At 38.9% G+C, this 13,733-nt stretch overlaps 1 protein-coding gene across 1 annotated transcript in view; it reads left to right on the plus strand.

Moving 5' to 3' along the window:
• The window catches only part of LOC133533082 (scavenger receptor class B member 1), a 148,687-nt gene that overhangs the window by 42,250 nt on the left and 92,704 nt on the right, over positions 1 to 13,733 (plus strand). Inside the window, exon 2 of the mRNA XM_061872025.1 lies at positions 6,953 to 7,098. Coding sequence (XP_061728009.1) covers positions 7,041 to 7,098 — 58 coding nt within the window. The 5' untranslated portion in view covers positions 6,953 to 7,040. The remainder of the gene's footprint in view (positions 1 to 6,952; positions 7,099 to 13,733) is intronic.

A 13,733-nucleotide genomic window follows, 5' to 3' on the forward strand; every position in this document is an offset into this window, starting at 1 on the left:
CGGCAAGTGAATGTGAGCTTGTGACGTAGTAGTTTACAAGTAAAAAAATGCATGCCTTGCCATCTTCAAAAACGATTCAAAAAGCCAAATTCGAAGGTGTTTATATAATTTAAAATATCTAAATCCTTGATTGGTAATTCAAAATGGCGGTTGCCTCACAATAATGGTTGCCGACCGCAGTGATGGGTTCTGGTCTAATTCTTGGCTGGCTTAAGGACCATTAAATGTTATTGCTTAAACCGACCTTGTCAAAGCCGACAGTTATCGTTATCATTAGGTACTTATTTGAATAATCATTAAATCTGTTAAGTACGCACTTTTGTGTGCGTTTTTGTGTAGGTAAATCTGACCGATGCCTCCCAACACCAGCATTGTTTTGCTTACCGGGCAGCTCCATTCTCTGCATTACAAAAATGTATATCTTATACCTTTAAACGAGCAATTCTTGTATATATATATGTATATATATTTCCGGGATCTCGGAAACGGCTCTAACGATTTTGCTGAAATTTGGTATATGGGGGTTTTTGGGGGTAAATAATCGATCTAGATTAGTCTTATGTTTGGGAAAACGTGTGTTTCCGAGTTTTCATGCGTTTTTCTTTCGACGCAGAATGGTCGCTAATTTCGTGTTACTGGCCACTGTCCGTCTGGTCCAGCGGGTTAAGACGCGGACTGCTAAACGAGTGTTACGGGTTCGAATCTCGCCCGGTGATTAACTTTTTTTTTTATATGTTCAAGTTTATATATAAGTATTTTTTTAATTTTTATTGTTTTAGACAAGTTTAATTTAGTGAAAAATGTAGTTAAGATTATCACCTTATACACCACCATATTACAATAAATAGTTATAACCGAGCAAAGCTCGGTCGCCCAGGTACTTATTATGAAATAAAGTTTGTATGTTTGTATAATAGAATTGAAAATTAGAACTGCAATATATTTAGTGCTGCGCATGCGGTAAGGGGTTAAATAGATAATAATATTAATAATATCTAAGATATTAAATGAATAAAGAGATTAATAATATAAGTTTAATTTACGTATAAACTACCTAGCTTATTACACAATTATTACAGGAGACCTGTCTGCCAAGAAACCACTCCGTGGTTTGGCAGAAGTATATTTTAAATAGTTATGAGGTATGAAACGTGAATAAACTTTTTTTTTTGGATTTATCCAACTACCCCGATATATATATACGATTTTTTTCCTGCCATTAAGAATGTATCAGCTTTATTCATTCCGTTACGCCACGTTTTGTATAAACTTTCGTATTTGATGTATGTGTGGGACGTAGTGGAAATTACCAATTAACATTAAGATATACAAAGTGTAACAAAAAAAATAGTGGGGATCTGTTTAAGAGCATTATCGTATTCTGCTTAGGAAAAAGAAGAATTTTTTTTGATGCTACAAAATTGTGGCCTTTTCTATGGAGGGTTGGCTGAATTGGGCGATCTGCCCAATAAAATAAAAAAAATCCGTCAATTTTTTTTGCATCTGGTTTGAAAATTGTAATGATTCTGAGTGGGAAGGAGACTTTGGGACATATGTATTCTCACTTGCACCATGATCGGTATTAAAAATCGTAAAATCATCTGATGCGTAACACTTAATTTAACCCTTTACTATAGGGCACACTTAGATATTATATGGGAAAAATGACCACCCTATAACATCATCATTTGTATTTTTTTCTTATGCAGAATTTTTAAAAGTTTAAAGAGGTGATGAGGCTTCAATCGTGTATTTTTTATACTGGATCGTTAAAGGGTTAAAATTCCAAATATATTTTAACTAGAAACAGGCTATATTCATATACAGATGTTATAAGAAACAAGAAAAGTGCGGTCATGATGGATCCCTGTAAACTAGATTCTGTTGCTTCTTTGGGGTATTTGTCCCAACTGACTTTATTCTTGCCTTATTTTTTCTCTCTAATGCTAACAACCTGATGTTTTCTACAGCTGACCTTACAATTTATAATTATTGTTTTTCTGCTAATATTATCACCTATTTTTCCTATTCTTCAAGTCAAGGTCACCCAGCCAGTTCCAAATGTCTTTACACTCGACCACTGATGACGTCTGTACGACCTTATGCTAATGATGAGTAGAAATAGGATCGATTAGTTAGTTCGCTCACGGAGGTCGAACCAATCGTTAACGTGAACACGTACTGATGGGAAACTCAACAAAACTAGTCGGTAGATTACTAGATTCAACCAACTATTTTAGACTAAATATGTACATCAAGAGAGTTATGGGCACTGTGAATGTCATCTCGCTTTGTGTGATACAGCGGTTGTCATTCCAGATCTAGAGCAGAGCCCAACTGGGGAAGTACCTCCTCCTTAATGAAAACCGCAGCCAAATAACACTAGACTCTACTCATCGTGTCGTATTCCTGCCAGTGTGTAAGGTTGCCAGAGCTCAACGAGAGTGCGGACTTGCGGAGTGTTAGGGTCGGCAAACGCACATTTAACACTTCTGAAGTTGCATCCATACTACGGAGATTGCTTACCATGTGGCGGGTCGTCGTATGTAAGCAACATTTTTGTAAACTGAAATAGATGTCATATACTTAAGAAAAAGTTACCAAGCCTTTCAATGGCGGAGGCTATTTAAAAAAAATGGAATTATTTAGTAACATTTATTAAAATTATTTGATATATTCTTAAAGACGTTTTAAAGCTACAATTAAGAAAATCGACAAAAATAACAACGAGTGGACGAAAAGGGTAATAATCGGACCCTCTGGTCAAAGTATTACGGCTATTTTACACCCTTACTGTCTTATGGCGTTATAATGTGAGGAAAAACTATATATACTCGTACATTCACAGAAAGTTAACCATTTTACAGGCTTAGTCCGATTTATCGACCAGTTATTATTATCGACTTTAGCATTCCAATTTAAGATTCAAATTAGATTGGACTTTCAGGAAATGTACTTTGTCTTCAAATGAATCATCAAAGCTGGATTAATTGAAATCTATTTGGGAAAACCTTGTAGAGTGGTGCGGCCTGGAAAAGGGTTAAGTAATAATTAAAAAAAAAAAAAAATATATATATATATATTTATTTAATACGATTACGTTAAGCCTGATTTACATGCGTGCAGAGACTTGGCAAGCGTCAGGAACGCAGCTATGCAAAGAAAGCAATACCACTTGCACCCTCTAACACATAACTGCGTTCCTGATGCTTGCCAAGTCTCAGCACGCATATAAATCAGGCTTGACACATCCCAATCCTACAAGTTGCTTGAGCTGTAGGCGTACTTACCAACGCACATACAATTAAGACATTACATTCCCTTCTTCATTATCTTAGGTGCTTTTACCTTTTTTCAGGTAAAAAAACCTAAGATAAGGTCTCTCAAATCATAATATTATATTATATCGAATGGAGTTATCATGGCATTTAAATCAATTTATATGCTTTCATTTCCTTTCACAATTTGGACAACATTCGCCCACAAAAACGATCAAGAACTGTAGATAAAATGAAAATACTACTTATTTGGCCTGTCACTGTCATTGGCCTTCTTTAATGTAAGCATTTATATGTTTCGTTATATTTACGGCTGTTAAAATCCTGAATACCAATAAAAAAAATCGTCTACTTGATTGTTTTCCTATTTTAGTAACAATTTTTGTTTTCTTTGTTTTTATATCAACCTGTTTAAATTATAAGTTTACAGTCGTCTCCTCTCTACATTTTATTATAATTTCAATATAAGTAATCAAATAATTTAATAAGGTGAAATGAGGTAAGAATAACATAGTTTATTTTGCTCGAGGCAGGCAAACACTATGACGATTACATAAAGTGTTTAATTCATGTTTTTATTTTATTGTTTAAACAGTGAAAGAAAGTCTATGTCGCCGTCAAAATAAGTGATAAACTGTACTTAAACTTAATCATAATCTTTTACATTACACAGACAAATAATATACAGAATGGCACAGCACACACATAATGATAGATGAAAATGATGGTGAACGGATATCTAACATGTTCTTAAATCTATGTTACACCCGTAGTTGATGCGTATTACCGGCAGTCACGATTTACGTCAGTATCTTGAATCAAGTATGAAAGAACTTGTTCGTGAATCGGGTTATCAAAACCTCTTGTGTCTTTGCTAACAAATAGTAAAATTGCAAGCGATTACGAATTTGACAATGTGTCAAAAGGACTATTGGTTAAAGTATTCAAGTTACGCAACACTACTCACTAGTAAAATGTCACTGTCATTCAATTTTGAACTCTATTTGAAACAACTTCAAGGCCTTTAAGCAATAACACTAAGCATACACTTCAAAAACAAAATGAAAGTAGGATTATATACTTAACTTACGATAATGTTAAAGTTTAAAGTACAACTGAAGGATATAACACTTTTCAATAACACATAGAAGAACTCATAAATTTATAATCATCAACAAACAAATATAGACTCAATTATTATAAAATTAACATCCAAATTATATTGCTCGAAACCAAGACATAGTTCGTTTCGTTTCTGCTGAAGACGATGCGTTCGCGCAGGTATTTGATAATCGTATGCGAAATCGGTGACGTCAGTGGTTGCTTCAGAACCGGAGGGATAACGTTTGTGTTGGCATTGAGTACTTGTACCAAGGCTATGGGGACTAGTATGATGGGGTAAGCACAACAAGGCACAGATCTATGTAAACACTTGGTATGGTATAATATTAAAAGGAGACGACCGGTTCTCCATACAAATATAATCCCCATTTTGGTCTGTGAATATTGACATTATTGAAAATATTTAAAAACATTAGATGGTTATACACCATTCAATTAGGAGAGAAAAACAAATCAAATACACATTTTTAAAGCTCTTAATTCCTAATTAAATTTTTGGTATAAAGCTTTTATCGCCGACTGCATTTTTCTCTCCACAGGCAACTAATACTCATCGAAATAATTCTACTCGTAAAAACCCCAATCACAATTAGGTTGCGTTGTTTTATCACAGAGTTCCCATGGCCACCTCCTGTCTCCATCATCAGATCAGCTTGATGGTGCCATAAATCATAATATTGCATTGTCACCCGATTTACATATGCATGTAAAATTTCAGTACAATCGGAAACCGGGAAGTGGGTCCAATTTACCTTCCAAGATATGACCCACACAAACATACATACATATATACATACATACATACTAACAGGGAAGTTAAATAAACGCTTGTAAAAAACGATTTTAATGGTAGATTTGACAATAAATTTAAGAAAATTGGTAGAATTGAACTACGAGTACCTGCTAAAAGTATTACGAATATTTTACACCTCTACATAAATACGGCTTAATAACATGGGGAATATTGATTAACATTATTAATAAATAGAACAAATATAACCAGAAAAGATAAGATTCAAAAACAAGAATAATGAATCGAAATACAAGTATTAGTATGCCAGTTTAGAAATATATTTATTTACAGTTACCAACATCAATTTTATGTTTTCTTGCAATTCAAACAAGACACAGAATTTAAATAAATCAGAAATAATAATCAGAAACAAACTCAAACAATAAGTTACCTCCACAGGTTATTGTTAACTCATAAACATGCTAACCAACCAACTCATAAACCTTTTGAAAGGATAAAACACATCTGTAATCTCTTCCACTGATCGTAAAGCATGCGAAAACAACCAAGTATTTTTAATTTGACAGTTTTTAATCATGATTCATCTAAAATGTTTTGTTACATTCTTTAAAACTGCAGATATGTTAAAAGATACATTAGAACGATAAATTTTATTGCTGTCAAGAAATATTGGCTTGTCAAATTATAATCGCCATTTGAATTTATTTTTAACCAAGTTTAAAAATAAATACCATACGATATTTGTTTGTTTTGTCAACTTGTTATGAAAAATAATGAAGATCGTTTATCGTTTGCTAAATTTTCTCATACATTTTGTAGAAAGTCAAAAGTATTTTAAAATTAGCATCAATTATCCTCCAAAACCGGCCAAGTGCGAGTTGGACTCGCACAGGAAGGGTTCCGTACCATTATCTACAAAAACGGTCACCCGTCCAAGTACTGACCCCGCCCGACGTTGCTTAACTTCGGTGATTGGATGAGAACCTCGAAATTGGAAATATGTAAATATTAATTTTATTCTGTTTTTAGTATTTGTTGTTATAGCAAATACATAATCTGTAGAAATTTCAACTGGCTGACTATCACGGTTCATGAGATACAGCCTGGTGACAGACGGACGGACGGACGGACAGCGGAGTCTCAGTAATAGGGTCCCTTTTGACCCTTTGGCTACGGAACCCTAAAAAACTGCTACAACCTTTAGTATAGACATTATTTATAATTTATATGTACGTGAAAATTGTTTGCCCTGCGTAAGGGCTTGTGCACAATTCACGCGACGCGAGGTTCGATAGGGGTGGGAGGGGGGTAAAAAAAAAACCCGAAAGAACCTCGCGTGATTAGTGCCCAAGCCCTAAGGCTGCAGACTAGAAACAATTTTCCACAAAACAGTCATTGTGTTTCATTTTTTTTACACTTAAAATAAAATACAAGTGAAAAACGATAACGGTCCATTTTTTCCAATGCAATATAACTACTTTCTCAAATATTATAAAATTTAATATTTTTGATATAGTTTTTACCTATATTGATATATGTTATAGTACTTATATAGTATTATGTCACAGTAATAATAAGTTATACATATGTATTAAATATTTTAAAATTTATCTTTAAGTGTAAATCAATCTAGAGGCCTATTCGAAACTTGAAAATCTGAACTCACCAGTCGTGACAAATTCGAATTATATCAATAACAAAAAGGTTTCAATTCTTCGAATAGGCCTCAGAGCTTTCAATGAAAAGCTACTCGCTACTCCAACTTCATTATTTTACACCAATCTCGTTTTGCCCGCAGGCCCGCAGTCATCGTCCCGCCGCCGCCGCGTGCGCACCTCGCAGTCCGTGTGTGTGTGTGATGTACTAGTGTTGTAGTGTGTGACAACATGCAGGGCCGGGATAAGTTGTGTGCCAAGCTCACGAGCGCGTTCCTTAGGAAGTGGTGTAAGTATTCATTTTTAGTTTTCTACGTCCTGTCTAAAAGTTTTTATTTTGTGTATATTGCTTGGGCGAATGTAAACAGGGTAGGGTAGGTACTTTACGTAAGTAAACTTTGATAATTTTAGTTAGAACATTTTCTTCATTATTTTAAGCTAGGTTTAGGTATAAATTAAAATCAACTTGTGTAAAACATCTCTATATTACTGTAATGTTAAAGTAACTGTTCTCATTTTTATACGAAATGGCCGATATGAGTATTCGTAAAAGCAAATTTTAAGTTAAAAAAAAAAATATAAGTACTTTTAGTAGTTTTACCCACGTCGGAGCTAGAAGTATAAAATAAAATTAGATTTAGAATTAATAATTAAGGTCTCAGTTCGACGAGCGTTGTAATGGGCAAATTCAATTAATAATTTTTGCTGTTAGATTATTTAGCCCAGTGGCCTAAATACATTAATAAATAACAATAATGTTAGGTAATGGGACTTACAACTAGGTTAGGTTTACAATTCAAATAAGGATGTATATATTTCTGTCTGATCTAACATAGTTTTATACCATTCCTTAACAGATTCCAAATACAGATTTCGGGGTTGCTCCCAAGTTAGTTAAAAGTTGCTCAGTATGACCTTTATATTCACCCCGTAAATTATTGCAGGTGACTAAATTTACATCCTGTATGAGCTGTACGTCAATGACTTTTGTAAATTTTCCATGAAAATTCCGTTGCATCCTTGGTTAGTCTCATAGCGGAAACGTACTATTGAATTCAAATGCTTCGTTACACAACGTGACGCGATGTGTTTTAAGAGCCCTTAATCCTTGGAGCGTTCTCCGATTTCACGAAATAACGCTCGATAGATGGCGTTGGCGCTCGGTACGCGAGCGCCGGCAACGCGACGCGCGTTTCAATGCAGACTAGAATAATCTTGATAGTTTTCAATATAATTTCAAGCAACATTAATTTTAGTGTCATATGATATCATATGGGGACTCTTTATTTTATTGTATATGCACAGTAGTTTTTTTTTTATGTACACTACTACTAAGTGTACAGACTACAGAGTGTACTATAACCCTTGCTCTTTATTCTGTCTCTTTCACACCAATGGAAAATGAAGAAGTTACTAAATGACTGCAGGTATAAATAAAGTATATTAGTGCGATAGAGAGACAGATAGTGTTTCGTTGTCGTATCGTAAACGATTGGCATGATGGCCACACACTTGCTTAGTGCCTAGCCAAAATACCAATCGTTTGCGTATATTAGTGCGATAGAGAGAGAGTAGTGTTTCGTTGTCGTATCGTAAACGATTGGCATGTTGGCTACGCACCCATGATACCTAGCCAAGAAGCCAATCGATTGCGCATATTAGTGCGATAGAGAGACAGATAGTGTTTCCTTGTCGTATCGTAAACGTTTGGCATGTTGGCTACGCACCCATGCTGCCCAGCCAAGATGCCAATCGTTTGTGCATATTAGTACGAGAGAGAGACAGATAGTGTTTCGTTGTCGTATCGATTGGCATGGTGGCTACGCACCCATGCTGCGTAGTCAAGATGCCAATCGTTTGCGCACATTAGTGCTATAGAGTTTCAGTGTTATTTGAAATCACGTTAGGGTTTGTATTATTATTTTTGACCCGAATGAAGTCCATCCAGGTTCTTATGATGGAGTCAGGAGTTGGTCACCAGAACTCCTAATCTACTCATTATAATTCCATCGTGCTTGGGCTCAAAAGATTTGCCCTGACGAACACCATCGATCTAGATGAGGTCCAGGGTCTCATGACGGAGTCAGGAGTTGGTCACCAGAACTCCCCAGAACTCCTAATCTACTCATCATAACTCCATCGAGTTTGGGCTCAATAGATTTACCCTGATGAGCACCATCAATCTAGATGAAGTCCAGGGTCTCATGATGGAGTCAGGAGTAGGTCACTAGAACTCCTAATCTACTCATTATAATTCCATCGTATTCGAGCTCAATAGATTTGCCCTGACGAGTACCATCGATCTAAATGAAGTCCAGGGTCTCATGATGGAGTCAGGAGTTGGTCACTAGAACTCCTAATCTACTCATTATAATTCCATCGTGTTTGGGCTCAAAAGATTTGCCCTGACGAGTACCATCGATCTAGATGAAGTCCAGGGTCTCATGATGGAATCAGGAGTTGGTCACCAGAACTCCTAATCTACTCATTATAATTCCATCGTGTTTGGGCTCAAAAGATTTGCCCTGACGAGTACCATCGATCTAGATGAAGTCCAGGGTCTCATGATGGAGTCAGGAGTTGGTCACCAGAACTCCTAATCTACTCATTATAATTCCATCGTGTTTGGGCTCAAAAGATTTGCCCTGACGAGTACCATCGATCTAGATGAAGTCCAGGGTCTCATGATGGAGTCAGGAGTTGGTCACCATAATTCCTAATCTACTCATCATAACTCCATCGTGTTTGGGCTCAATAGATTTGCCCTCACGAGCACCATCAATCTAGATGATGTTCAGGGTCTCATGATGGAGTCAGGAGTTGGTCACTAGAACTCCTACTCTACTCATCATAACTCCATCGTGTTTGGGCTCAATAGATTTGCCCTGATGAACACCATCGATCTAGATGAGGCCCAGGGTCTCATGATGGAGTCAGGAGTTGGTCACCAGAACTCCTAATCTACTCATCATAACCTCATCGTGTTCGGGCTCAATAGATTTGCCCTGACGAGCATCATCAATCTAGATAAAGTCCAGGGTCTCATGATGGAGTCAGGAGTTGGTCACTAGAACTCCTAATCTACTCATTATAATTCCAACGTGTTTGGGCTCAAAAGATTTGCCCTGACGAGCACCATCGATCTAGATGAGGTCCAGGGTCTCATGATGGAGTCAGGAGTTGGTCACCAGAACTCCTAATCTACTCATTATAATTCCATCGTGTTTGGGCTCAAAAGATTTGCCCTGACGAGTACCATCGATCTAGATGAAGTCCAGGGTCTCATGATGGAGTCAGGAGTTGGTCACCATAATTCCTAATCTACTCATCATAACTCCATCGTGTTTGGGCTCAATAGATTTGCCCTCACGAGCACCATCAATCTAGATGATGTTCAGGGTCTCATGATGGAGTCAGGAGTTGGTCACTAGAACTCCTAATCTACTCATTATAATTCCATCGTGTTTGGGCTCAAAAGATTTGCCCTGACGAGTACCATCGATCTAGATGAAGTCCAGGGTCTCATGATGGAGTCAGGAGTTGGTCACCAGAACTCGTAATCTATTTATCATAACTCCATCGTGTTTGGGCTCAATAGATTTACTCCGACAAGCACCATCAAATTACCATTATGATGAATAGATTAGGAGTTCTGGTGACCAACTACTGAGTCCATCATGAGACCCTCGACTTAATCTAGATCGATGGTACTCGTCAGGGCAAATCTTTTGAGCCCAAACACTATGGAGTTATGATGAATAGACTAGGAGTTCTGGTGATCAACTCCTGAGTCCATCATGAGACCCTGGACCTGATCTAGATTGATGGTGCTCGTCAGGGCAACTCTATTGAGCCCATACACGATGGAGTTATGATGAGTAGATTAGGAGTTCTGGTGACCAACTCCTGACTCCATCATGAGACCCTGGACCTCATCTAGATCGATGGTGCTCGTCAGGGCAAATCTTTTGAGCCCAAACACGTTGGAATTATAATGAGTAGATTAGGAGTTCTAGTGACCAACTCCTGACTCCATCATGAGACCCTGGACTTTATCTAGATTGATGATGCTCGTCAGGGCAAATCTATTGAGCCCGAACACGATGAGGTTATGATGAGTAGATTAGGAGTTCTGGTGACCAACTCCTGACTCCATCATGAGACCCTGGGCCTCATCTAGATCGATGGTGTTCATCAGGGCAAATCTATTGAGCCCAAACACGATGGAGTTATGATGAGTAGATTAGGAGTTCTGGTAACCAGCTCCTGACTCCATCATGAGACCCTGGACCTCATCTAGATTGATGGTGCTCGTCAGGGCAACTCTATTGAACCCAAACACGATGGAGTTATGATGAGTAGATTAGGAGTTCTGGTGACCAGCTCCTGACTCCATCATGAGACCCTGGACCTCATCTAGATTGAAGGTGCTCGTCAGGGCAACTCTATTGAGCCCAAACACGATGGAGTTATGATGAGTAGAGTAGGAGTTCTGGTGACCAACTCCTGACTCCATCATGAGACCCTGGACCTCATCTAGATCGATGGTGCTCATCAGGGCAAATCTTTTGAGCCCAAACACGTTGGAATTATAATGAGTAGATTAGGAGTTCTAGTGACCAACTCCTGACTCCATCATGAGACCCTGGACTTTATCTAGATTGATGATGCTCGTCAGGGCAAATCTATTGAGCCCGAACACGATGAGGTTATGATGAGTAGATTAGGAGTTCTGGTGACCAACTCCTGACTCCATCATGAGACCCTGGGCCTCATCTAGATCGATGGTGTTCATCAGGGCAAATCTATTGAGCCCAAACACGATGGAGTTATGATGAGTAGATTAGGAGTTCTGGTAACCAGCTCCTGACTCCATCATGAGACCCTGGACCTCATCTAGATTGATGGTGCTCGTCAGGGCAACTCTATTGAACCCAAACACGATGGAGTTATGATGAGTAGATTAGGAGTTCTGGTGACCAGCTCCTGACTCCATCATGAGACCCTGGACCTCATCTAGATTGAAGGTGCTCGTCAGGGCAACTCTGTTGAGCCCAAACACGATGGAGTTATGATGAGTAGAGTAGGAGTTCTGGTGACCAACTCCGGACTCCATCATGAGACCCTGGACCTCATCTAGATCGATGGTGCTCATCAGGGCAAATCTTTTGAGCCCAAACACGTTGGAATTATAATGAGTAGATTAGGAGTTCTAGTGACCAACTCCTGACTCCATCATGAGACCCTGGACTTTATCTAGATTGATGATGCTCGTCAGGGCAAATCTATTGAGCCCGAACACGATGAGGTTATGATGAGTAGTTTAGGAGTTCTGGTGACCAACTCCTGACTCCATCATGAGACCCTGGGCCTCATCTAGATCGATGGTGTTCATCAGGGCAAATCTATTGAGCCCAAACACGATGGAGTTATGATGAGTAGATTAGGAGTTCTGGTGACCAGCTCCTGACTCCATCATGAGACCCTGGACCTCATCTAGATTGATGGTGCTCGTCAGGGCAACTCTATTGAACCCAAACACGATGGAGTTATGATGAGTAGATTAGGAGTTCTGGTGACCAGCTCCTGACTCCATCATGAGACCCTGGACCTCATCTAGATTGAAGGTGCTCATCAGGGCAACTCTGTTGAGCCCAAACACGATGGAATTATAATGAGTAGATTAGGAGTTCTAGTGACCAACTCCTGACTCCATCATGAGACCCTGGACCTCATCTAGATTGAAGGTGCTCGTCAGGGCAACTCTATTGAGCCCAAACACGATGGAGTTATGATGAGTAGAGTAGGAGTTCTGGTGACCAACTCCTGACTCCATCATGAGACCCTGGACCTCATCTAGATCGATGGTGCTCATCAGGGCAAATCTTTTGAGCCCAAACACGTTGGAATTATAATGAGTAGATTAGGAGTTCTAGTGACCAACTCCTGACTCCATCATGAGACCCTGGACTTTATCTAGATTGATGATGCTCGTCAGGGCAAATCTATTGAGCCCGAACACGATGAGGTTATGATGAGTAGATTAGGAGTTCTGGTGACCAACTCCTGACTCCATCATGAGACCCTGGGCCTCATCTAGATCGATGGTGTTCATCAGGGCAAATCTATTGAGCCCAAACACGATGGAGTTATGATGAGTAGATTAGGAGTTCTGGTAACCAGCTCCTGACTCCATCATGAGACCCTGGACCTCATCTAGATTGATGGTGCTCGTCAGGGCAACTCTATTGAACCCAAACACGATGGAGTTATGATGAGTAGATTAGGAGTTCTGGTGACCAGCTCCTGACTCCATCATGAGACCCTGGACCTCATCTAGATTGAAGGTGCTCGTCAGGGCAACTCTGTTGAGCCCAAACACGATGGAGTTATGATGAGTAGAGTAGGAGTTCTGGTGACCAACTCCGGACTCCATCATGAGACCCTGGACCTCATCTAGATCGATGGTGCTCATCAGGGCAAATCTTTTGAGCCCAAACACGTTGGAATTATAATGAGTAGATTAGGAGTTCTAGTGACCAACTCCTGACTCCATCATGAGACCCTGGACTTTATCTAGATTGATGATGCTCGTCAGGGCAAATCTATTGAGCCCGAACACGATGAGGTTATGATGAGTAGTTTAGGAGTTCTGGTGACCAACTCCTGACTCCATCATGAGACCCTGGGCCTCATCTAGATCGATGGTGTTCATCAGGGCAAATCTATTGAGCCCAAACACGATGGAGTTATGATGAGTAGATTAGGAGTTCTGGTGACCAGCTCCTGACTCCATCATGAGACCCTGGACCTCATCTAGATTGATGGTGCTCGTCAGGGCAACTCTATTGAACCCAAACACGATGGAGTTATGATGAGTAGATTAGGAGTTCTGGTGACCAGCTCCTGAGTCCATCATGAGAC

This window comes from Cydia pomonella, chromosome 28 (genome assembly GCF_033807575.1).
Source record: "Cydia pomonella isolate Wapato2018A chromosome 28, ilCydPomo1, whole genome shotgun sequence".
In the NCBI taxonomy this organism is placed as follows: domain Eukaryota; kingdom Metazoa; phylum Arthropoda; class Insecta; order Lepidoptera; family Tortricidae; genus Cydia; species Cydia pomonella.